The sequence below is a fragment of the Lepidochelys kempii genome, chromosome 9 (genome assembly GCF_965140265.1).
Source record: "Lepidochelys kempii isolate rLepKem1 chromosome 9, rLepKem1.hap2, whole genome shotgun sequence".
NCBI lineage: Eukaryota > Metazoa > Chordata > Testudines > Cheloniidae > Lepidochelys > Lepidochelys kempii.
Genome location: NC_133264.1, coordinates 54,485,078 through 54,511,137, shown reverse-complemented (window position 1 = coordinate 54,511,137; position 26,060 = coordinate 54,485,078). Strand labels below are relative to the sequence as shown.

General features: G+C 41.5%; 1 protein-coding gene across 5 annotated transcripts in view; it reads right to left on the bottom strand.

Annotated features, from left to right (window-relative positions):
- The window catches only part of UBXN7 (UBX domain protein 7), a 156,404-nt gene extending 132,863 nt beyond the window's left edge, over positions 1 to 23,541 (bottom strand). For 4 of the 5 annotated variants that reach the window (XR_012160849.1, XM_073360405.1, XM_073360404.1 and 1 more), the window contains exons 1-8: positions 23,419 to 23,541; positions 19,781 to 19,928; positions 17,717 to 17,784; positions 13,654 to 13,719; positions 9,836 to 9,948; positions 3,960 to 4,106; positions 3,503 to 3,593; positions 1,423 to 1,550 (exon numbers count right to left, since the gene is read on the bottom strand). Coding sequence is in view for 3 of the 5 variants with exons in the window: in XM_073360405.1 (XP_073216506.1) it covers positions 1,423 to 1,550; positions 3,503 to 3,593; positions 3,960 to 4,106; positions 9,836 to 9,948; positions 13,654 to 13,719; positions 17,717 to 17,784; positions 19,781 to 19,928; positions 23,419 to 23,491 (834 nt within the window). In the remaining 2 variants the exon portion in view is untranslated. The remainder of the gene's footprint in view (positions 1 to 1,422; positions 1,551 to 3,502; positions 3,594 to 3,959; positions 4,107 to 9,835; positions 9,949 to 13,653; positions 13,720 to 17,716; positions 17,785 to 19,780; positions 19,929 to 23,418) is intronic. The other variant, XR_012160850.1, reaches the window with a different exon arrangement.
- Between the last annotated feature and the right edge of the window lie 2,519 nt (positions 23,542 to 26,060).

The window sequence follows — 26,060 nt, the reverse complement described above, 5'->3', positions numbered from 1 at the left end:
AAACTTTTCATGTAACACCCTCCCTTATCTCTGCTGCCTCCCACCTCCCAGGAGGGACAGTTGGGAGCCATGGCCAGGGCTCCTGGTAGAGGGGAAGGTGCGGAGGTAAGGGGGCTGAGGATGGGGCCAGAGCTGCAGCTGGGCCAGCAGTCAGTGGCGGGTGGCCTGGGGAGGGTCTGCAGTTGGGTGCAGGGGGCAGAGAGGGTGGGTAGTGCCCCCTCCCACGAACATTCCTCTGAACCCCCTTAAGGGGCTGTGCCCCAGCGTGGGGACCACTCTTTTAATGTGATCTGTGCAGCTGCTGGATGAACCTCTCCTTCTCTCAGGGCACAGGAGTTGACAGTTCTAATCCCAAGTTTTCTTTAGTTGCCAACCTAGTCTTTCCAGGTCACTCAGTAGTTTGGTTCTATCCTCTGCTTGCAACCCCTTCAATCTGTTTTTTGCAAATTTCATCACGGCTTCGTTTATACTGAAGAATCACTCAAAAGACACAAACAAAACTACTGCACAAGTTACAGCAAGGTGCTTGGGTTTTAGTTTAGTTGCTCACAAAAAACTCTGGAAACTGTAAGAATCCAGGTCTGGGATACAATTAGCAGGAAAAACAATTGTGTAAAGAGTGACAGAAGCATCATCATTTTGAAAGAGGCAATTCTATTGAGATTAAGTAACCTAAACAGGAAATTATGCATTCTACACTTTTCATGGATTAACTCCAGTACTGAAATTTGTATTAGCTCACTGAAAGTCATTCTGCACGACATTAAAATCACAATGAGTATTTTTAAAAAGTTTCCTTTTAGGATTATTGTATTCTAGAAAACTGTACAAGTGAACCAGGTGGTGGGAGAACAAGCACTAGTGCCAAGTACCTGTACTTTCCTCTCACCTTTATTTTCAGTCCCTCCTTCCAAGACACCAATCCTACCACTTAGTCTTATTTTATTTGGAGGTGTGGGGTTGTGAGGTTATGGATACCACAGATGGTTGAAAACCCAACTACAGAGAAGAACAAACATTTTCCCCACCCCCATACTATCTATCAAATAAACAACATTTAAATTATAGTGCACCCATTCTAATATTTAGACCTCAGAATTCACATCCACCAAACCTCTCATTTCTACCTAGCAATTTTAACAACAAAGTGCCGTAGTGAAAACTCACATTACTATGGCTATTACATTTGTAACAAATACTATAGATTATGTAGCATCGAATAAAACAAAACTACTGATCAAAAAGGAGAGAAAGTACTTTCTCTGATGCATTATCTGCATGTTTTGTGTTTTTACTCACTTGCTAGTTCACACAAGTCTATTTGTATTTCCCATGCAGAGGGGTGAGAGGTTCTACTGGACCAGTCACAATGTGCTGAGTTTTCCTCTTTCCCTCCCCCTACCCACAAGGCCTTATACTTACAGAGCGGGAACATTTTTGGGGAGGGCTGGTAGAATGTCCATCCAGTTGCCCATGCTCACCCAGGAAACCAGTCACTTGGTCCAAGAAAGAAGTTACATCCAGTTGGTGCCACTCCACTAATTTCTGGCCTATGAAAAACATAGGAACATTGGACTGCATTTCACTGAGGGGGACCCTCAAGAGATTTTTGCTTAGCCATAAGGAGCATAAAACAAATTTATCTTAAAGCACATAATGCTTATTAGTTTTTATAAAGGTCCAATTTTGGTCTGCAAAACTGATGAGGTGGTGAGGAGGCAAGGGTGGATTTATGGAGGACCCTACATTATTTTTATACTAAAGGTCAGCAGTTTCCTTTTCTCCAAAGCTTTCACACCTTCTAAAGAGCCTCATTCTTGGCCCTACCAAGCTAGAAGTATGAGCCGGCCTCCATTTAAAGTGCTGATCACAACAGAAGTAATAGCTTCTTTCCTGTATGCAAGAATGTATGCATACCACACATAATGAATGGAATGTTAAAATTCAAGTTTTGAGAAAATAAATTCACAGCTAAGATTTCTTCAGTGTGCATAACTCAATCTTTTGCCTAGATGGATCTGACATCCCAATCTGCGAGCTCTCTTTCCATAAATGTAACTCACTACAATATACGTTTATTTGTTTTCTACCTTAAAAAAAATGGGGAAGATTACAAGGCTGGAGAAGCAAACAAAACTAAGGCCTAATTCTATACAACAGAAGGTTAAATGGAAAAATCCTAATACAACTGCAAGGTCTTTCTTAAGCTTGCAATGAAAACGCCAGTGAAGGGAAGGGAGTAGATATCAGAACCTGGTTTTCCTGTAGCCACATACTAAGTGACTAGTTCTAAACAGAATAGCAAGGTTTGGAATTCTCAAAGGGCTGCGGCCCACCGGGAATAAAGACTCCTAAGTAAACTGCAATTCAGTCCCTTTGGAAGGAGCACTAGAGAGAAGTTACTCTTATAACCTTAGTTATATGTATAACCTTCGTACATAAAAGTCAAGAGCATTATCTGAGCCTGAGTTTCGGTAATGCAGATTCTTTTATTGTTATCAAGCGGTAAGAAATCTCAGGTCAGCATTCATTACAGAAACCAATAATTCAGTATGAAGAAATTGAGGACCAGTAATGGTTTGGAGGGAAGGGAAGAGAATCAGAAAATTCCTTGGGGACCTTAAAAAGCCAAAAAACCAGTAGATTAATTTTGTCTAGCATTCCAAAAAAAAAAAAAAAAGGTCAAAGCCAAAAGCAAACAAACAAAATATTGCACTGATATTTGAAAATTAAGATGTGACTAAAATAATAATTTCTGAGCCTCCTGGTAGTGACTAACATGCTACTATGACATTAACTTTTGATTTGCAGTGTTGTTGTAGCAGTGTTGGTCCGAGGATATTAGAAAGACAAGGTGGGTGAGAGTATTTTTTATTGGACCAACTTCTGTTGGTGAAATTGGCAAGCTTTTGAGCAATACAGAGCTCTTCTTCAGGTCAGTTTGAAGACTAAGACCCTAAAAGTAAGTAACTGACTTCAGATTTGCATCACTCAAGCAGAGAGAAATGAAAATAGTAAACAAGGAGCACCACTAATGAGTGAACAGATTTTTAAAATTATTTCACTTTTAACAGCCTACGGTGTTTTTAATACCACAAGTAAAGAAATATTTGTTTATAACATGGTTTAAATTAGCCCTTTAAAGGGCACTTCAAAGCCAGTTCATGATTTGGCCATGAAGTGTCATCAATTTTGTTTTCCAAATGGATAGATAAAGTTAGCAACCTAAACTGAAATCAAGTGTCACTACGCAAAATTTGTGCAGAACTTGAATTTTTATTCATTTAGTTCTTTTGTTAGATTTTTAGTCCACATAATCTTTAACAGCTTCAGTACCTCTCAGAGAATGCTGCTGTTTGTGTACAGACCTTTAGACTGTTACAATGTAATTTACATGTTTTAACCCATATTAACTAGCACTGCCAAAAACAAGCAGAACTAAATATTCCAGATTACAATCAGCAGTCTGTCTGAAGATCATATATATTGTCCTTTCTCTTACCTGTCCTCGGGTCCAGAATGGAGACATAAGGGAAATCTGCCAGTTTATAAAACTGTATGTATCTCTGTCCTTCCTCACTGTCATGGTATACCTACAGACCACCACATTTGAAAAAAGTTAATGCCTCAAAACTGAACAAAACGTGTCTTTATTTTACCATATACTCTACAGTTTGTAAGTACACAATTCCCATTAACTCTTCCAAACATTAGTATGTGGATTTTATTAGCGTAGAAAGGTCATAGACCCAAAAAGGCTAGTTTTGAACACATGGCTTTTAAAACTGTTTTAATATACACTCATTTCGGTAATCTGAGATTAAATCCACAGTTCCATTTTTCTTGGCAGTTCTTAGAGAGCACTGGGTTTTGTTTTGTTTATAAGTTACAAGAGGATTGATTTTGTTGTCTCACTCCCATCAACTCCTATCTTCAACGTATCTCTATTAGCCTCTCACCTGCCAAAAAATGAAATGCTCCCGGATAATGTTCTTCACAGCCTCGTTGCTCCAGACGTCACGGTTAAGACACTGGCATGCAAAGTCCTGCACATTCTGGATGTTAATCATGAGCCATTTATTCTGCATCTGACCACACTCTTTGGCCTTCAAGCAGACAGAAATAATACATTATTTAAAAACAAAAGGCTAGACAGAAACAATGTCAGCAACGATGGGTTGATTTGTGCACCAGGCTTCACCAAAACCCCTTTACAGTAGAAAGGATGATCAGGACTAGCAAAAGTCATCCTCAAAACACCTGACAAACAAAAGGCAGGGCTAGAAGACCTGCTTAACTGCAGTTCAAGTTGGCTAAATGTATTAAAAAAAAAATAAAATAAAAAAATCACACTTTGGTTAACTGAGATCAACAAGCTAAGCCCAGAAGGATAGGGAAAGGAAGCAACTTGAGAAGCAAAAGACTGAAAATGGAAAAAAATCTGAATTAACCATTTGTTCAGAGAAAACAGAGTGAAGTGAGTCACATCTGATAGCAGAGGAAAGACCTGGTTACTCAAAAGGAAAGCCTGTGGACCCTTTTTCTGTGTAAATAGGCTAAAGCTACTGACTGGGGACTTGTATTTATACAACAGCCCCCTTTTTCCACTCTTCATTTTTTCTAGATTTTATGTTGTTAAACTTAATTTTGGTGTGACTGCCAAATCAGGAGTCATTTTCTGATGCTCATTCAGACTGCAAGTGGAGGGAGGGTGAGGGGGGAAAGAGATGGGAGGGTTTGAAGTCGCAGGAAGAGATCTTACTGGTTTGAGTCACAAAGCTGGCATTGTCTGATTGGTTGGTTGCAAGTTAATGGTAGGAGTTTGATCAAGAATGTAATTCTGATCGCTGAATTGTCAAACCTGTTGAAAAAAAGAGGGCTTTATCAAAAGCAGGAATGCTCATATCTCCAGGATAGATTGGAAATAGTGATGAACTTTCCTTAAAAAAAAAAAAAAGATTTACTTACATGAGTTTGCACTAACTGCATTACTCACAAGGGGGGAAAACAGCAAATTCAAAGGTTTAGGGTATTTCACCAGATTTTACTGTTTTCTTCAGAACCTAAGCTTTAACTTTTAGAATGAAGTTTCTTGTCTTGTCTACCCACTCATGTCAATGAATTGTAAATTTAAAACCTCAGTATTACCATTCCAATGCTAATACCTCATTTAACTGGTAATTCAGTTAGGGCCTGTATATGTTAAGGAAAGCTGGTTCAAGTTTACTTACTGTACACAGGACCTCACATTAAACACCTAGGTAATAAGATTTCTGCCTGGCCAGATGCCAGACCAATTGTGGCCTGATTTTCCATTCACTTTAAAGGACATCATACAGAAATTAGGTGCAGGTAGGATATGCCAGTACTCTTGCATATTCACATAACGAGCACTTCAGTACTTATCTTTAAAGTGCTTCTCATTCATTAGTTAATCCTCACAACACTCCTTGGGCACCTATTTAACAGAAGGCGAATCTAAGTAAGTGGCCTGATTTTTCAATATGCTCACCGGCTCCAAAGGAGACAAGCCTTTTATTTAAGAACCGAAATACAGATTTGGATGTCTAATTTTTGGAATTATGACTTGCCCAAGGCTCAGGGGAAAATCCATATCAGAATGTATATTTAGACCCAAGAGTCCTGGTCCCAGTCCTGTGCTCTGACACCCAACGCTGCTGGATTACAGGGACAATGACTAAGAGGTCTATTCTGTCTGCAGTTTCTCTCCTACTCATTACATATAGCTAAATTACTATTAAAAAAAAGACTCAAAGTGTTTTTCTAATTTTCTAATTCTAATTTTTCTACTTGTGTGTGTATTTGCCAGCGTTTTGTGTAATCAATTTCACTCCCCTCCCACCCAAATATAGTCACTTTCCTCTTTAAAGTTTGTGAACAAGAAAAACCCATACTATGTATTTACAAAAACAAGTCTACAGAGATTGATTGGGAGGGCGGGGGGTTGGAGGGGCAGGGGAGAGAAAAGGGAGGGAGAGGGGGAGTTCTTCAGGGCAGGTGTAATGCCAGAATTACTTTAAACTCATTTTTAAAACTGATCAGATTTTATACTGTGTCCTTTCAAGTAGTAAGACTCTTGCAATTACCTTTATTTATAATAAAAATTGAGTTTACAGCATTAGACAAGCACTGGACTCCCAGAAATGACTTGCAGTACCTGAATTTTCTACAAAACTTGGACCTAGTTCAATAGCAGTCACTATTTACTTTAATAATGTGATGAATATTTCTGAATGACTCCTTTTTTATTACTGAACTAACTGGAACTAGTATCAAGTTTATTTATTTATTGGAACCCTATTGTGCCAAGTGCTATACAAATACAGACTGTCTGTTTCAAAGAGTTTGCAGTTTAGACACAAAAGGGAAAGGAAAGAGGCACAGACTTGTCCAAGGTCACAACAGGTCAGTGGTAGAGCCAGAAATAGAATCCCCAGTCCCCTGATCCCTGCCTGGTGCCCCATCTACTGGACCATACTGCCTGTCCAATGTATGATAGAATGTGACCAAGAAGAAAAGTTGCACATTTAAAAAGACAGCATCTTCTCAGAGTTCTCTTGTTTGTATGTGGTAGAGTGAAACAGGAGGAGTCTGAACTGGTTGATCCAAACAGCTGGTCATATTTGGTGTTCCATTTATACCAAGCAGCCCTATAGCTCTGTATTTGTTATTAGAAACAGAAATTCATAAGTATTTTACTAATTAAGTTACACAAATACAAATTCACTGACTCATGGGATTGAACAAGATTAAAGGACAGCCTAATTTGGCCATCAGAACCTTTATTATATGTGAGGATAAACAAACCCAAACTTGACTTAGAGCAAGACTGATAGTTGGAAGACATCTTTTTAACCTGAAAAACTAACAGTATTTGATATGGACACAAAGACAACATTGAGCTCTACAACATAATTTTTATTAGGCTTTTCAAAGAAGCGACACACTTTTAAGGTTCAAATAAACGTTTTACTCATTAAAAGTTCAGAACCAGATGCCACATGGCTAGTTGCTTACACACATCTAAGAATGCACTGAATCCTGACCACCAGATTCCTAGCTATGCCAGCTTCATGTGTATCATGAGCAGATACTGCTAATTACACCTACAATGCTTGTGGGCGTAGAAACATACAAAAGGCCTGTGACATACAAAAGCGTTCTTTTGGGAGTAGGATGAAACCAAGTGTTCACTTATGATCCTCTCAAGAGCTATTCAGCAAGAACTCAACGCTCCTTTTAACCATGACTAAACCTTCCTCTTATTAGTCCCAACCCCTTGATCTGTCCCTGAATCGCCTCCCAATTCCCATCTTCACACTCTACATGCATATTTCCCTCGCCTTCAAGTACTCTACAGTAACTCCCATCATGAAGTGCCTCATTTCACCTCTCCTCTATTTCATTACCCTAATTGGATCCATGTACAATGACAATATTTAGTGTCGCAGTGGTTTTAATTGTTTGTTCCATGCAGAAGTCTACATTAAGGAAAAAGATTAGTTGCAAGGCTGAATATGGCAGAGTCAGGAAATGCTCCCGCTATTACTTTAAAAGGTCTGCAACAATGGTTCTCATCCTTTCTAGACTACTGTACCCCTTTTCAGGAGTCTGATTTGTCTTGCATACCTCAAGTTTCACCTCACTTAAAAACAACTTCCTTATAAAAGCAGATAAAAATACAAAAAAGTGTCACAGCACACTATTACTGAAAAATTGTTTCCAATCTCATTTTTATATAATTATAAAATAAACCTATTGGAATATTATACTTACATTTCAGTGTATAGTATACAGAGCAGTATAAACAAGTCATTGTATGAAATTTTAGTTTGCACTGACTTCACTAGTGCTTTTTATGTAGGCTGTAGTAAAACTAAGCAAAAATCTAGATGAGTTGATGTACCCCCTGGAAGACCTCTGCGTACCCCCAGAGGTATGCATACCACTGGTTGAGCACCATTGGTCTACAGGACTAAATCAGGTCTCTTACACAATCCTTGCCTCAACCTATGTACACCCTCACAATACAGCCAAGTAAACCACATGCAGATAGCAATAAACTCTACGTAAAGTGTACTGATCACATGAAAAATGGGTCATAACTTGATCAAAGACACATCAATACTCACTGGAACATTCAAAGGCATTTTTTCCTCAACAAAAGCTACTTTCAATGCCAAAATTGAATTTTCTATCCATAACAGTTTAAACCAGAGGTGGGGGAATGGCTGGTGCAAAAAGTTGCAATTTTTTAAATTGTATTTTTTTTTAATAGTTGGAAAAGCTTTTTTCCCTCCCTCTCTCTACATGTATTTAAAAAATGAGAACTGGTCATGAGAGAAAACCTCAAAAAACATTAAGAAGTGCGTAAGTTAACTTAAGTTGCAGATGAAAACTGGAAAATTTCAGCCCAAAGAGATGAGCTACAAAAATCTGAATGATTGAAAATAAGGGATTGAATAGAAATGCTCACACAACCTTAACTAGAGTGGACACTGCCACTCCTGCTATCTTTTGTGTAAATGTCACAATAAGCTATGGCCCCGCCCCAGAGGAATTTAGCATCTAAATATTTATTTAAATAAGATAATACCAAGATCTGAGGGCGTAAGCAGTACGAAACATTTGTTCTTAGATATTTCTGGAGGCAAAAACTTTAGCTTATGACCATTAGAACTGTTATATTAGATTTACTCGATTTCATAAATGTATCATGTAGTCAGGTACATGGAGGGGGGTTAGCTAGAAGTGAGTTTTGAGGAAGGTCTAGAAAACTGTGTGGTTATCAGGTATACAAAAGGAAGGAGGCTTTCCCAGGCTTAGGAGTAACATAAAAGAGCGAAGATGACAAAGAACATGGAAGCGAGGATAGTGGTAAACTGATGGACAGGAGAGTGACTTGGGGATGGGGGAAAAAATAAGTTCCTCTAGGAGCCCTAGTCATGGATCAGCTGTACAAACAGAACAAAAAAGATGGTGCCTGCCCCAATAAGCTTACCATCTAGTCTTTGCCACATTACAATTGAGTTGTTGGGACACCAGGGTGAGATGCCAGATGCAGTCACACTTGTAAAACTGAACAAAGAGGCAGAGGTCACAAGTGAGTGGAGGTGTAGACTTGGAAGCAGTTAGATACCTGTCCTTGTGCTACCTCATCCCCTCTCAAGGGTTCAGTGAACCCAGGGAGAAGAGAAGAGCACAGAGGAACACTGGTGATGAAATATTGATCTGTGAGACAGGAGAACCAGGCAATTACAATGCTCTGGAATTCCTCAGAGAGGGAAGAGCGAGGACAATATTGATTATGATGATACTTGATCTGTGGAATACTATTTCCGTCACCACCATGCTTCTGCGCAGAAAGATCATGATTCTGCACAGACATCTGGTACCCAGAGCACCTATAAAGAAAACCTTTAGCCACAGCATCTTTCCTGAATTTAAACAACTAGGATTCTTCCATCCTGGTCAGCTTCACTCATGCACTGAAATCTTTCACCAGTGGCATCTGCGCAACTTCACATTTAAAAAAAAAGAAAAAAGAAAAGAGTGTGGGCCAGGGAAAAGAACAGTGGATAACAAGCCCACCCTTTTCAGAAATCAGTTACTACTTGCTAAGATCAGTCCTATACAACTCATAAAATTACTACCACATGCAAGTGCTAGCTGCCAATATTTAGAAGCAGACTATTTTCTTGTAATTTATTGTATGATCATGTTATAAATCAATTTGGACATGCATGCTGATGTAGGGCTTACAAGCTATGCCCAATTAATACATAGGTAGTCTTACTGAAAGACAGAAACCTACCGTTTCAAAGCTGCCTTTGTGCATCAGATCGATGGGAGGCCTGAAGAGGTCTGCAAGGGTAGTGAGTTTCTTATCTATTGCACCTCCATTCCGCAGCTCCTGCTCCTGTCGAACTATACAGCCCCGGGAGGAACAGGAGTTGAATTAGACAAAATATTCAAAACAGTGCATTACAGTGCCTTCATCCCCATTCCCTGGATACAAATTCACCTGGTTGAAATAATTTTAAAAGGTTACAAAGTCCACAGGCCAAGTTTTTTTTTTAAGACAGGATCCTAAAGTGAGGATTCTAAATACATAACAAGGCAACTAAGTGCTCTGATTTTCTGAAGTGCTGAACACTCAACTCTCATTGATTTAAATATATTTTGATTTGTAAAATGTACACATTAGTGGGATCTGCTTGTGAAAAATCAGGCAACTTATTCTGGTTCCCAGATATGGATTTAGTAGTCTAACTTTAGGCTCCTGTTTTTCAAACATTGACCTACATCCAAAAATATTTCTGGTTTGATCTTTCACCGGTTCCCTCACCTTCACAAACATCAAAGGACCCCTTTGACAGAATCAGATATTTCTTCACATAAATAGAATATTCTTTGAAACTCACATTTATCGTAGAGCCAAGCTCTACGATACAACCGCATTTGCTCCAACTACTCAGACAGAGACAAACACCTACAAGATCTCTATCAAGCATTCTTACAACTACAATACCCACCTGCTGAAGTGAAGAAACAGATTGACAGAGCCAGAAGGGTACCCAGAAGTTACCTACTACAGGACAGGCCCAACAAAGAAAATAACAGAACGACACTAGCCGTCACCTTCAGCCCCCAACTAAAACCTCTCCAATGCATCATCAAGGATCTACAACCTATCCTGAAGGACGACTCATCACTCTCACAGATCTTGGGAGACAGGCCAGTCCTTGCTTACAGACAGCCCCCCAGCCTGAAGCAAATAGTCACCAGCAACCACTCACCACACAACAGAACAACTAACCCAGGAACCTATCCTTGCAACAAAGCCCTTTGCCTAAGCCCTAGGGCCTAATCACATCAGCCACCCTATCAGAAGCTCGTTCAACTGCACATCTACCAATGTGATATATGCCATCATGTGCCAGTAATGCCCCTCTGCCATGTACATTGGCCAAACTGGACAGTCTCTACATAAAAGAATAAATGGACACAAATCAGATGGCAAGAATTATAACATTCAAAAACCAGTCGGAGAACACTTCAATCTCTCTGGTCACTCGACTACAGACCTAAAAGTGGCAATTCTTCAACAAAAAAACTTCAAAAACAGACTCCAACAAGAGACTGTTGAATTGGAATTAATCTGCAAACAGGATACAATTAACTTAGGCTTGAATAAAGACTGGGAGTGGATGGGTCAATTACACAAAGTAAAACTATTTCCCCATGTTTATTCCTCCCCTGCCCCTGCTGTTCCTCAGATGTTCTTGTCAACTGCTGGAAATGGCCCACCTTGATTATCACTACAAAAGGTTTCTCCCCACCCTCCACCCCCACCTTCCTGCTGGTAATAGCTCACCTTACCTGATCACTCATTACAGTGTGTATGGTAACACCCATTGTTTCATGTTCTCTGTGTATATAAATCTCCCCACTGTATTTTCCACTGAATGCATCCGATGAAGTGAGCTGTAGCTCATGAAAGCTTATGCTCAAATAAATTGGTTAGTCTCTAAGGTGCCACAAGTCCTCCTTTTTTTTTTTTTTTTTGGCAGATACAGACTAACACGGCTGCTACTCTGAAACTTGACATTTAACATTAAATCCTTTCACTGATAGACTTAGTTACTGCAACCTCTTATAGGTCAGAGGTTCTCAAACTCTTTCTATAGTCTACACCACACTTTGAAAAACAGTGTCCTCTGGATACCACCTCTCCCATTCATGACCATGGAGGCCACCTTGCATGCCCATCTGTGATCACATGAAATCTTTGGGGGAATTACAGCAATTGCTTACCTAAAAAAGCAAATTCACAAAGTATTTTATGCAGTTTAGCAGCTGGAAATGGGGAGCCAGAACCATGTGGTCAGCCAACTCTCCACTAGACACAAGCAAGTGGACAGTGGACCAGAGTATAGAAGCCTCCTGTACCTGTAAATATCACTATTTTGCCGCCTCTGGAAACATGTCTGCAAACATTAAAGGCCAGATTAGTGTCAGACTTTAACTATTACGTTTCCAGCTTTCATTTAGGTGAAAAAAGCTTTTGGTGTATTTATGTATTTTTATTGAATTTTATTAAGTTAGAGGAGAGAGAATGTGTAACTGGATCATATATCCTTCTTCAAGAGCTACTGTTGACATGGTGGAATGCTTCCAGATTCAAAGACATTTAGTATAGGGATATGAAAGAATTAAACATTGCCTGCAATATTAATCACTTTTAGTAACACACATCATAGTAACAGACAAAAGGTTGTGTTCCATCTAACTGACCCATGTTGGTGATCATGGAGCTGTAGAGTCCACTTTTTATGCACCAGCATGGGCCATTCCACTTTGGATTATTGTAAGGATGTGTCAAAAAACATTTTGGAACATCTTCCTTTGTGGAAACAGAGTAATTAGAGTAATGGAACCCTAAATTCCACTGTGTTGTTTAATCTACCACTTCCCAGTACATTACTAAACTTTAACATAGACTCCTCAGTTTGTATATCTTTTGTTCAAATAACATGAAGCACACTGTCTGAGACTATGTGTTGGAGTCAAAAAATGTGGTTATGCAGTAGGGTATAGGTTATTAACAGAGAAGCCAATGACACTACCTTTAAATACATTATTATTAAAGAGTCTGACTGGGACCCTTTGAAAAATGCCAGTAGAAGATTGTCAGCTTTTTGTTCAGTGTTCGTATAGTGCCTTGCACAAAGGGGTCCTGGTCCATGACTAGGGCTCTTAGGCACTACAGTAATGCAAATGATTAACAACAATAAAAGTTATTAAGGCTGCATTTGTCACAGCTGCCAAAGGAGTCATTTTTTGAAATTTTATTATTTAGAAGAGTCTCTCTATTACTTTTGTCATTTGGAGATTTTGCACATGGGTGGGTGGATGTAATGGTAAATGGCTAAACAAATTCATGGAGAACTTCGTGTGCTGCCAAGTAAAACCCAGGACTAATCTGAAGACTAATAAGAGTGCGGGCAGAGCAACAGTGGCCACACAAAAGACCAGATTAGTGAATGAGAGCTTTAATTCCCCTAGGATTCTTGAGCTCTTTCCCCACCGTTCCACCCCCCACCACCAAAGGAAAAAAATGCTTTTGAAGAATTAGATTGGGTTATCAAAGTCCATTCTGGTATGGCAAGTACTTTACTCATATGTCCAGTACTGCCACAGAGCACACACAGATTTTTTTGTTTTATAAGATTGGAGGTATGTATCAGGGTCACAACAAGGTCCACTAGTATCTGCCAAGATTCATATTTCCATGACTTGGAATCTTCATCATAATCACCCCACAACTATTTAAGATTGCATGATTATAAAAGCAGTCCTCACTATGACACTAGTATCCGTGGGGAGACAGCTGTAGTTAATAAATAGACATACCTTTAATTATAAAAGTAGTAATGGCACCACTACAATTAAAGATTAATAAAGTAGTTTTAGAATAGAATATTGCCTACTTCACTGGAAATTCCAATCTCATTTAAAATTAAAAATTGTTTGATGACTGCAGCCAATGATCATGGCCAATAGCAGATAACTCTGTTCATTCCACACCACAAACTAGAAACCCTACCATAATGAACTACAGATACTTACTGGTTTCTGTTTGAAAATCCCGAAAACCATCAAATATTGAACGGGCAGGTCTGCGTCGTTTAGGAGCTTTAAAAAATAAAAAAAGATCTCTCATATGTAATTTCAAAGCTAGATTGTCAAAGAATTACTTTTGAATGATGGCTTACCACAAATTTGTGATGCAAAAGACTGAAGACCCAAAGCATTAATAAGGAGGAAGGTCACTGGGGCAGGGTAGGGGGTAACCAGAACAACAGACACAAGTATCACCATATTTTACTTTAGGATATCCCCCACAAGAGCAAGTCTTTCCTCAAAGCAAATCCAGGTTGCTGATGAAAGCAAGTAAAATGCTGGGCCTCCCATTTCTGATATGCTTGTACATACCCATGCTGATTGCTTTTCTGCCATGCTGCCCAATGTAGTATTTAATGAAATAATTCTTACCACACTGAACCCAAAACATAAAATAGGGACCCTCTTTAGAAAATAACTATGTGTCCTGTAGGAGTAATAATGGAAAACCCTCTAGGAAGGCAGCTACTCCCAGGGTTCTCCAATTTAGTTCTGTCAGGCCTCTCACCCACATCATCTTCTTGGCTGTTGGGTGGGGTGGGCAATACCTGGATTCAAAAGGAGGAATCTTGCTATTACCCTATCCCCAAGCAAACCCCTCTCAAGGAGCTCTATGCAGTTGCCTCTGGGCACAAAAGGAGGGGCAGAGATACTGGTCCAATTCTCTGTCTGGGCAATTCACTCACACGGACCTCTGTAATACCAGGATAAAGGGTTGGGCTGAAGTCACCTGGCATTACTATCTATAGCTGCTGCTCCAAAGTACTCCTGATGGGGCCATAAGACAAGACACCATAGAGCGATTTATTTCAAATTTTTGTCTGCCTAGGAATGGTCATTTTTAACAATTAAGACAGTATTTTCCAAGTAATTCAGTTACAGGAGATGTTCAAACACTCAAAGTAAATGGAAAGAGGCCACCATACAAATTAAACTTAAAGCCTGTTTTTAAAAAATCCATTTGCAGGGAGACTGGTTGAACTAATGGGCATTGCCTACTCCTGAGGGAATTCTGCACCAAAAAATTAAAATTCTGCATAATTCTGCATATTTTATTTGTCAGTAAACAAACATATATACATGAAGGTTCCAGCATGGCAGTGGGGAGCACACAGGCCACTGGCAGCATGGAGGTGTGAGATCACCCTGCAGCCCTCCCCCACCCCAGGACAAGAACTCGGCAGTGAGGCTGCACCTGACTCTGACACAGCATGAAGGCCAGGCCTGTCCCAGAACGGTGTACCAAGACAGTAAGCAAGAGGGACAGAGTCTCGCACACCCAGCTCTAGACCCCAAACTAGGTGTGGGGCAAGCAGGCTCAGCCCAGCAGGATCCAAGAATGGAGATGCTTAGTGTGGGGGGATCCAGATGTTCGGTGAGAGGGTTCTGTGTGGAGCAATTTGAATGCTCAGGAGCTCATTGAGGGGGTTCCAGGTGTGGGGGAAGAGGTCCTGGTGAAGGTAACTGGGGCGCAGGGGGGTCTGGATGTGGGGGGAATGGAGGCGGGGGGGGGGCAGGTGCTCGGGGTGGGTGGCTTGATGAGGTGGAGGTCCAGGCGCAGCTGGCTGGGGCTCAGTGGAGTGGAGGTCTAGGTGCGAGGGCTTCTTGGGGTGGTCCAGGTGTAAGGGAGGTGGGGCTCAAGTGCAGGGGGCCTCAGTGACGGTTGGTCTGAGTGCAGGGGGAGGTCTTGGTGAGGGTCCAGAGGGCTCTGGATGAAGGGGGGAAAGGCATGGTGGGGGGGGGAGTCAGGTGTGGAGAGTGGTCTGGGTGCAGGAGTGGGGACTGGATACAGGGGGGAAGGGCTTGGTGGAGGTCTGGATGCACAAGGGGTTGGGCAGAGGGGGGACAAGCAGTTCCTCATACAGTGACCCCTCCCCCTGTGGGCTGAGGAGCAATGGGGACAGGAAGCGGGGAGGCCTGGGGAAGTGCAGAGCTCCTTAGAGCCTGGGAGGTTTCTGGGGGTGGGTCTGATCTGGACCAGGCCACTCTGGGTAAGGAAAGAGAAGGTCCCATTGTCCTCCCCCGCCCCCCCAGCCAGGACTAGCAGCTAAGACCGGCGCAGGGTAGGAGCCACTGGCTGGGATGTCTCCTCCACAGTGATTTACCTCTCTGCCGGCTGCTCCGGGCGCCCGAAACGATGTGCCCGCACCGCTGGGGAGGGGTGCATGACCGCTCTTGTGGCTTCCCTTTGCTTCCCCGTCATTTTCTGCGGGGAAGCAAAGAAATCTGCGGGGGACATGAATTCTGCACACACGCAGTAGCGCACAATTCCCCCAGGAGTAATTTCCATCTCTAATAACTATGAAAAAAGGCATCATATTTTTGACCCCAAGTGATCTGCTTTGTACATTATAATCACAAATTTTCAGACTTGGGTGCTTCAATGTGAACTTTGGAGTTAAATACTAAGCACCCATAAATCTCACACAAATCAACAGGTGCTACAAGTGCTCAGCATTTGTGAAAATCAGCTGTCTGTAGTTAGGTATTTATGTGTGGCTTTAGGAACCTGAGATTAGGCACGCAAGTCTGAAAACATAGTCCTATATTTGTGTGTTTCTTTGGGATGTAATTTAATAGTTGGCTATGGATTGCGGTTATCTTCTGTTTCAGACAATTATTTAAGTATCCCATTCTCAAGAGAGTTCCATGCAAAAAACAACCAGACAACATTCAAATTCAAATATCCTTATACCTAGACGGAGTTCTGTAGGGCAAAGACTGTCCTTTCTTACATATCTGTACAATATCTAGCACAATGGGACCCTGAACCTTTATTGGGGTTCCCAGGGATCATCATAAATATCCATCTCTTCTCAGAAGATCAATATTTTAACTAATAGGAAAATGATCTTCTCATTAGCCCGTCACTTTAAAAAGGGAAAAAAGACAACACTTCAAAAGCAAAAGATGATAAAGCAATCTTATACTTAAAGCAAACAGTAAATAAAAACTACAAGGTGCATTTCAAAACTTCAGTTTATTCTCCAAAGGAGAAAATGAGATTAAACTACCAATAGCAGTAACAAATAGAAAAAGCTACTATTACCATCTAAAACGAATTCACACGGTATCCTTACTTTGCACTGTGCCAAGTGTACAATTACTCGAGCCTTGGTGCATTACACCGTAATGCCCATTGCATATTGCCTGTAGAACGCCCAGGAACCACCCCCTTTCTCAGAAACCTTCTACTTTCTAAGCCTCCCCAAAAATATTTCTTCAGCAGATAGGTAGGTTCAGATCACTCAAGAAATTCAATACAAAGCAGAACTAAAATAATCAAATATTTTTCTTTAACATTTCATTAATAGTTTGTCTTTACCCTTCATATACTTCTGACTTCACTTCTAATCCTCCTATCTCCTTTGTAGCTCTAGTCCTCTTGAATCTTCAGCAGTTCTTCTTCCCTTCATCACTAATCACTCTACCCTTCAATCCCATCACTTTGAGCATCTCTAATATGGGAGAAGTATCTTCCAGTCCTGTTCCTGGACCACTATACTCAGCCAGTAAACGGGAGTATTTTAGCATAACTTATGAGGCAGCACCCACTATAAATAGCACATAAAGCAAACTTCACTCCCAGTGGTGCATGATTTATTACCTATGTCTCCTTTGAGGAACCGTACTTCCAACTGCATAGAGGTATTTCAAAATGTGCAATCACATCCTATGGCTATAGAGTTATTGTAGAGAAGAGCAGCAAGAAGCAGTGACGGGATTACATTTCTCAGGCTTGGTCTACACTCCAGACTTATCCACACTCTCTGAGAAATGCATTTATACTGACTGAACTCCTGGTATAGACAGCGCTGCGCTGACTGGGGGCGGGGGGAGAGCTTCTCGCATCAACATAGCCACTGCCTCTTGAGCAGGTGGAGTACCTAGAGTGGTGCAGCTGCACCACTGTAGGCATGTGTAGACAACCCCTCAGTCAGTTATGATTTTTCTTTTGTCACTCACCCAGGTTGGAAGCCACATAAACAAAAACACAAACAAATCTTACCTCCAAACAAGGGCTCTGGCTCTACCAAAATTTCCTGCTTTTGTGGAATTGGTGCTCGTACTTCATCCCTACCAGAGGGGAAAAAAAATAACTTCATGTTTACCGAGGGATGTGCTGGGCACTGTATAACCAAACACTACCAGTTCCTGCCCCAAGGATCTTGCAGCTTAAATGACAGACAATAATACAGATGCATACCACCACGGTGAAGTAAGGATGTTATACACGTTTTTAACGATGTTATCATTTCAGGTGGCTCAAAGGCTCCACAGAGGAAGTGAATATTTAAAAGACCTGAATTGAGAGAGGTTCTTTGACACATAAGAGGTTCCATGCATACAGGGTGTCACAGACTAGAGTCTACAACCCTACATAATGCAGAGAGAAATGCTTTATTTGTTTTACCAATTTCTTCACAGTCTTTTAGGCACTGTGTTTGAAGTTTAGGAGATGGACTGGCTGGCTCCTGAATGGAGCCAAGGTATCAAATTTATTCCAATAAAAGCACTTCTAGGTTTTAACTTATGGTGGTATAAAAAGAAAAGGAGGACTTGTGGCACCTTAGAGACTAACAAATTTCTTTGAGCATAAGCTTTCGTGAGCTACAAGCATCCGATGAAGTGAGCTGTAGCTCACGAAAGCTTATGCTCAAATAAATTTGTTAGTCTCTATGGTGCCACAAGTCCTCCTTTTCTTTTTGTGAATACAGACTAACACGGCTGCTACTCTGAAAAGTGGTAAAAAAGTCACTGATTCACAGACACAAGGCCTCCACACTAATGAATACAGACTTTTAGCTTCAGTACCTGTCAAAGGCAACTGGCAAAAAGGAATGGAATTTAGCATCAGCTAGGACTGTTGGAATCACTCCAGCTGTTTTAACCTCAAGTACACCCTTTTCTGGCACTTTCATCTTTATACTTAACCTGAATTTAGACAGAAAGTTTAATAAGATTGTTTCTAGGGTCAAAGTTCTCCATCCATAGAGCAGCTAGAGCAAAAGGTGCAGCACTGCCAGCTTCCCTACAATGCCCAAATGCAACGCACTCATGCCTTTCAGTGACCAACTCTGCATATGAGCGGGTAATATGCTCTTCATAATTATTCATACCCTGGCCTTTCATGAACAACATGGACACCAATTAATGGCAAAAAGAAAAGGAGTACCTGTGGCACCTTAGAGACTAACCAATTTATTTGAGCATGAGCTTTCCGATGAAGTGAGCTGTAGCTCACGAAAGCTCATGCTCAAATAAATTGGTTAGTCTCTAAGGTGCCACAGGTACTCCTTTTCTTTTTGCGAATACAGACTAACATGGCTGTTACTCTGAAACCTGCAATTAATGGCAAACGTTGCTGTGGATTTTTTGGTAGGACACAAGCCCCCTCGGAACCAGACAGAAACCACTAACTCATATCTTGAGGAGCAAAAACCTAATTACTTTTTAGCCATGACTAATCCAATTTAGACCAAGTTTAAACCAGTGATTTGGAGGTGAAAGTAACTGTCATTACTACCACTTACACATCCACTGTGCAAGACCCAGCTTCTATGTCCCCTGACAGCAGCATTTAGCTAGCATGGCTTGTAACCAATATTCCTGATAGGTATGCAAATGTTATCCAAAACTTACAGGTGAGGAAATTGAGTCCTGGTACAATTTTCAGGACAGGGGACTCTCTCTTTGTTATATGTTTGTATAGCACCAACAAGGTGCTAGCCTCTAGGTACTATTTTAACACCAGCAGTGAGAATAGGTAATTTTCCCAAGTCAAAACGAGAAACAAACCCCAGGTCTCTTAAAACCCAGTCCTGTGTTTTAACCACAAGACAATTCTTACTACCAGATAAAAGTTTTACTAGAACAGCCCTACCAGAGGAGTGGAGAAATGGACAAGATCATTAAAGAACTACATAGTAACAGTGAAGTGACAGCAGGTTATGAGAGAAATGAACAATGCAACAGCAAAATGCCTTGATGCCATAACTTTCCCACCTTTCTATCCTACCACCATTCAACACAGGTTATTCATTCACACGGATACATTCACACAGGCACATACTCAGTATGTGGTCGTACAGTTGATACTGCTGCTGAACTGGTGCTGGGCTCCTCTGCTATGCCTCCACCATCCAGAAACATAGTGACAGCCATCTCTAGATTATTGTTGCATGCTTCAAGCATATGTTTCCCCACACTTTCACTGGCACCTATAATACCAAAGACAAAAAAAGTCTCAGAAAATAGTATCAAGACCCTGATCAAAGAGGTGCTGGGAATAGCTGACAGGCAAGATTGCTCTTCCAAAGAATTGGTAATTAGTAAGAATGCACAACTTATATGGCTGTCACTTGCTTTGCATTTATAGTTTAGAAACCACCAGAAGAAACACTAATATACATATCTTGCCTGGGGAGGGGAAAAAAGAGAGATGGAAACGTGGCTCTCCTTCAATCCTATCCCCTTCCTTAAAAAAGTAAAGTTTAGCAATAGCCATTTAATCTTTTTTGTTTTTTTAATAGGTCTCAGATCTTTGCCCAACACAAAATTCAAAACATGAAGAAGGTGCAAGGATCCAGAAAGATGTTGGGTTATACACAAAATTAACTACCAACTTCTCAACACCCTTTAGACAGCTCAATATTAAATCAGCAATGAGTATAATGCAGGGCAGATTTGATTTAAATTACTAGTCAGGAAGATCCGATTTAATCATGGATTTCTACATAAAGTGCATTCTTGTTGGTTGTTATAACCTTAATACATATTCTTCACAACTCAGAGATAGAATCAAGGTTTTGTTTTTAGAAGGTACACACTATACATTTTTAAAGTGATTTCGCAAATGTTTCAGATTAGTTTTACAGCTATATCAGAAAATGAATGATTTTGTAAATGAAATACCCAAACAAAGGTAATTGAAGAAGATATTTATGAAGTCACTGGGAGGTGAACTATCTCCAGTTCAACAAGTTAATCATGAATATTTGGATAGCTCAGTGGTTTGAGCATTGGCCTGCTAAACCCAGGGTTGTGAGTTCAATCCTTGAGGGGGCCATTTAGGGATCTGGGGCAAAAATTGGGGATTGGTCCTGCTTTGAGCAGGGGGTTGGACTAGATGACCTCCTGAGGTCCCTTCCAACCCTGATATTCTATGATTTTCTTGCCATACTGTATTACGAGGAGAACATCACCAGACAGAAAATTGTTTTATTTAACTAAAGCAACAATGTTAAGTATTCTGGATTTTTTTCTTCAACAGCAAACATCGTATTTTAACAAAACAAGCATATACATTTTTGAATTTAGTTAAACATTCAAGTTTTTAAAAATCATTGTTGTTTTTGTTAAAATCAAATTTTAACTATTTTAGTTAAATACTACTATGTCAGCCAGGTCAACATGAGAAACTTAAGATACTGGCTTCTACAGCTATCTCACTCGTCTTCTCCTTCATTTTCCTGTTTGTTTATAATCTGGAAAAGAAAAACAAGCTTTCCTGCTTTTTCAGGTCCCAAACGATTTCTCAATTTGTAATGAATTAGTCCAAAGAAGCTACTGCTGTTAAAAGTGAGATTATCACTTCAACAGCCTCTGAATTCAAGAGCTTAAGTGACTTCCACCAGTTCACTGGTGTGACTTTCTTTAAAACATCAATCAGCAAATGTATAATCCTTGAATGGTTCACCCTTGGCTGTGACATGGGCATCCAGCAATCATTCCTCCATAATGCCAACTATAATAAACTTCAGCACTAACTCCTCTTCTTCAGCAGTTAAAGTTTGACCCTGGTACTGTCACTGCATATTTCTTTCTTAAGATCTCACTCCGTTCCTTCCAAATGTCAACAGTGTCAGCAACAAAAACAGCCATTTCCCTGCATTTTGTTCAAGGCTACAGAAATAGGCTTCATGGTACTCAGCATGTTTTCAACATTTCTCTTAAGCCCAATGTTGAGAACTTTGGCTGTGACAGTGCCATCTATTTTCTTATGATTTTGTTCACAGTCATCAGATTAGGCCAATTCTTGATATAGCGCTCAAAACAGTCCACTACTGAGTTCCATCGCACGTCTTGTGGGAGAGTTAACTTAGTTACTCCCACTTTTTTCAGAGAAGCTGCTGCAAAGTGGTGTTACGGAAGCATTTTGCAATTTCAACAACATTAGCCTTTATTTCTGGAACACGGAAGTCTCTGGCTCAGAGGTGCATCAAATGAGCACTGCAACTGTATGTTATTAGGTTGGGACTCTCTTCACACTCTGCTAAATAATTTCTTCTCATCTAGGATACATTTGCAGCATTGTCTGTGACCAAGCTACATACTAGACATTTGAATTGTTTTCCACAATTTGTTATAGCTTTTACTGCTACTTCTTGGAAGTATTCTGCTCTGTGTGCATTTCCTGATGTATCAATTGTTTTTGTAAGGAAGACATTCCCTTTTTGTTGTCACACAAGCACATACAACAGGATCATTGTGGACATTGCTCCACCCATCAAGACTCAGGTTAACAATTTTACCCTCTAGACCTTTTGCACACTGTTCAATTTCTCTTTCATACACTTTATCCAGCAATTGGGTGGACTGTATCCTGGTCTTAATGACTAAACCATGTTAATGAAGTGTGGGTTCTCAATCATATGGAATGGAGAGTTTGTTGCATAAACAAACCGGGCAATTTTTTCATCAATTACCTCTTTTTATAATCTGCTGGTTCTTATCACAAACTTATCTATGGCTGTTTCTGGATGATGGAGATTTTCTTTTCGCTACAGGTGACATACTGTGGCTATGTGACATACATAATGTGACTGAAACGCCATCATTGACAAGTAACTCTGAAACTATAGAAAATGACAACCATATTTTCCTATCTTTTAAAACCCTTCCCTTCTCTATTGTGGTTTGAAGGCACACAAAGAGAGGAAACTATAATGAAACAGACTATGCACAAGTTGTAGCAAGTGCTCAAGATAAACCAAACAAAGAATTTTCATAGGGAGCAATCCAGTGCCGTTTGTAAGAACAGGGGGGAAATATATATGGAAAAAAGGATCATTTCAGTGTATTAATAGATTACTTCCACAGATCATGTTACACCAGAATCTGCCCACTAATTACTCAAGCAAACAGAACTTCAGTTGCACTGGGGGAAGCAGGAGGAGGAAGACTGCTGCATCTTGTGGTCTCTGTTGAGTACAAGCAGCACTTGTCTTGGCGACGGAGGGAAAAGGAAAAGAGCATCTGACAGCATTGGAGTTTCCGTGCAGACAGGGATTCCGTGCCAGCCCCCCCCAGCAGCCTGTCCCCCCACGCATGTCCCTCCGCTCGCCCACCCGGCTCCGGGTCTCTGTGCCGCAGACACAGGCCGGGCAGCGGCCCACCTGCCAGGTGGGGTGCCTGAGCGCCCTTCCCTGGGCCCAGGACTTTGCCGGGAGAGCAGGGCCGGGGCCACCCCTCGAAGGGCACAGAGAAACGGGCCAGCCCCTGATCTGGCCCACCTTAGGGAGGAGGAGGAACCCGACATCCCCTCAGCCGGGAGCCTCCGTGCCGGCGCCCCCCGGCCGGAAGCCGCCGCTGGCCCAGGCCGGCTCCGCCCGGAGCTGGCCCAGAGCAGCGGGACCCAGCTCCCCGGTGTTGCCCCCCGCTACCGGGGCTACAGGACGTGCACAGCCCCCCGGCTTCCGTGTGTCTCACCCGTGATAGCGGTGAACTGCTGGATTAACCCTTTGAGCGCCGAGGAGGCCGCAGAGCCCCCGTGCGCCGCCATCTTGCCGCCGCCGCCGCCGAACAACAACACACCAGCCACCTGCCCGGTTGCTGTGCACAGGCGCAGAGCCGCCCAAACTCCTTTCCCTTCGCTCGCCCCCAGGGAGGCGCTTTCAATTTCAATATCAAGCTTTATTGGTGGCCGCGGCTGCTCAGCCCACTTCCCCGCCCCTCCCGGGGCGGGGCGCTACTGTCCCCTTCCCTCAACAGTGGGAGGTGCCCAGGGCCAAAGTCGGGGTTCTAGATCTGCTCCCTCCAGCAAGGCCAAACACTGACTGCCCCTGGTGCGGCCATGTCCTTCCTTGGGCCAGGCCCTAAAAACTCAAGAGTCAGGCTCTTGCTCTCATAAGATTAGATAGAAAATCAGGAGGGTGTTTTAAAGAAACAACGGGTTTCCGAGTAACAGCCGTGTTAGTCTTTAAGGTGCCACAAGTACTCCTTTTCTTTTAAAGAAACAACGTGATTCTTTAAATGTGGCAGTGGGGCTGAGCCTTGTCCCATTCTTCATGCTACCAGGCAGGCTAGAAAATGCCTTTTTTTATTATTACATACAGTTTCTCCTATTCACATGACTCCAAGAGCTGGGGCTTTATGAAAAGTGCCATATATCATGCAACGCACTATAGATTAATGAGAAGTGGTGGCACTGTCTCCGTAGGCTGGCCATCTACACCAAAGCTACCCTCGGGGGATCCATCACCACCATGCTGTAAGGAGGCTGCTCACACCACACCCATGCTGAGTCTGCTGCTAGGAATCATAGACTATCAGGGTTGGAAGGGACCTCAGGAGGTCATCTAGTCCAACCCCCTGCTCAAAGCAGGACCAATCCCCAATTAAATCATCCCAGGCAGGGCTTTGTCAAGCCTGACCTTAAAAACTTCTAAGGAAGGCAGCAGTTGGGTTCCACCCACCCCCTGGCTGCAGTGACGGTGACAGGAATCTGGTGGCAGAAGTCCAGTGCCAGGGAGCGTTCTGTAAACACAACAGGCAGACGAATGGGGTAATTAAAACTTCTCAGATGCTTCCTGTAGATGTCACATAGAAGGCACTGTAATTAAATTTTAGCTTTGTTGTAACGGAAAAAATACCAAAGAAACACACAACGGTAGCATTTTTTAACTTTAAAGAAAGGAACTACACAAAAATAAAGAAGCTAGTTAAACAGAAATTAAAAGGAACAGTCACAAGAATGAAATGCCTGCAAGTTGCATGGAACAGACTTAAATGCCACAATGGAGGTTCAAACTAAACATATACCCCTATGGGGGTATATTATTATTAATAAAAAACAACAAAAATAGGACCAAAAATTGCCACCCTGGCTAATCAGCAGACTAAAAAAGGTGGTTCAAGGCAAACAGGCATCCTTTAAAAACTGGATGTCAAATCCTGCTGAGGAAAATAGAAAGGAGCATAAACTTTGGCAAGTGTATAAGTGTAATTAAGCAGGTCAAAAAAGAATGTGAAGAGCAAATAGCAAAAGACACAAACAGCAAAAAATAAAATAATAATATTCAAGTACATCTGAAGTGGGAAGCCTACCAAACAACCTAGGTCCACTATGATCAAGGTACTCAAGGAGGACAAGACTGTTGCAGAGAAGCTAAATGAATTCTTTGCATTAGTCTTCACTGCAGAGGATATAAGGGAGATTCCCACACCTAAGTGATTAGAATCATAGAATCTTAGACTTTAAGGTCAGACAGGACCATTACAATCGTCTAGTCTAACCTCCTGCACAATGCAAGCCACAGAATCTCACCCATCCACTCTGGTAACAAACCCCTAACCCTATGCCTGAGCTACTGAAGTCCTCAAATCGTGGTTTAAAAACTTCAAGGTGCAGTGAATTCTCCAGCAAGTGACCTGTGCCCCACACTGCAGAGGAAGGCGAAAAACCCCAGGGCCTCTGCCAATCTGCCCTTTCCTGACCCCAAATATGGCAATCAGCTAAACCCTGAGCGTATGGGCAAGATTCACCAGCCAGATACCCAGGAAAGAATTTTCTGTAGTAACTCAGATCCCACCCCATTTAACATCCCATCACAGGCCATTGGGCCTATTTACCATGAATAGTTAAAGATCAATTAATTACCAAAATCATATTATCCCATCATACCATCTCCTCCATAAACTTATTGAGTTTAATCTTAAAGCCAGATAGGTCTTTTGCCCCCACTGCTTCCCTTGGAAGGCTATTCCAAAACTTCACTCCTCTGATGGTTAGAAACCTTGGTCTAATTTCAAGTCTAAACTTCCCAATGACCAGTTTATATCCATTTGTTCTTGTGTCCACATTGATACTGAGCTTAAATAATTCCTCTCCCTCTCTGGTATTTATCCCTCTGATATATTTATAGAGAGCAATCATATCTCCCCTCAGCCTTCTTTTGGTTAGGCTAAACAAGCCAAGCTCTTTGACTCTCCTTTCATAAGAGAGGTTTTCCATTCCTTTGGATCATCCTAGTAGCCCTTCTCTGTACCTGTTCCACTTTGAATTCATCCTTCTGAAACACAGGAGATCAAACTGCACACAATATTCCAGATGAGGTCTCACCAGTACCTTG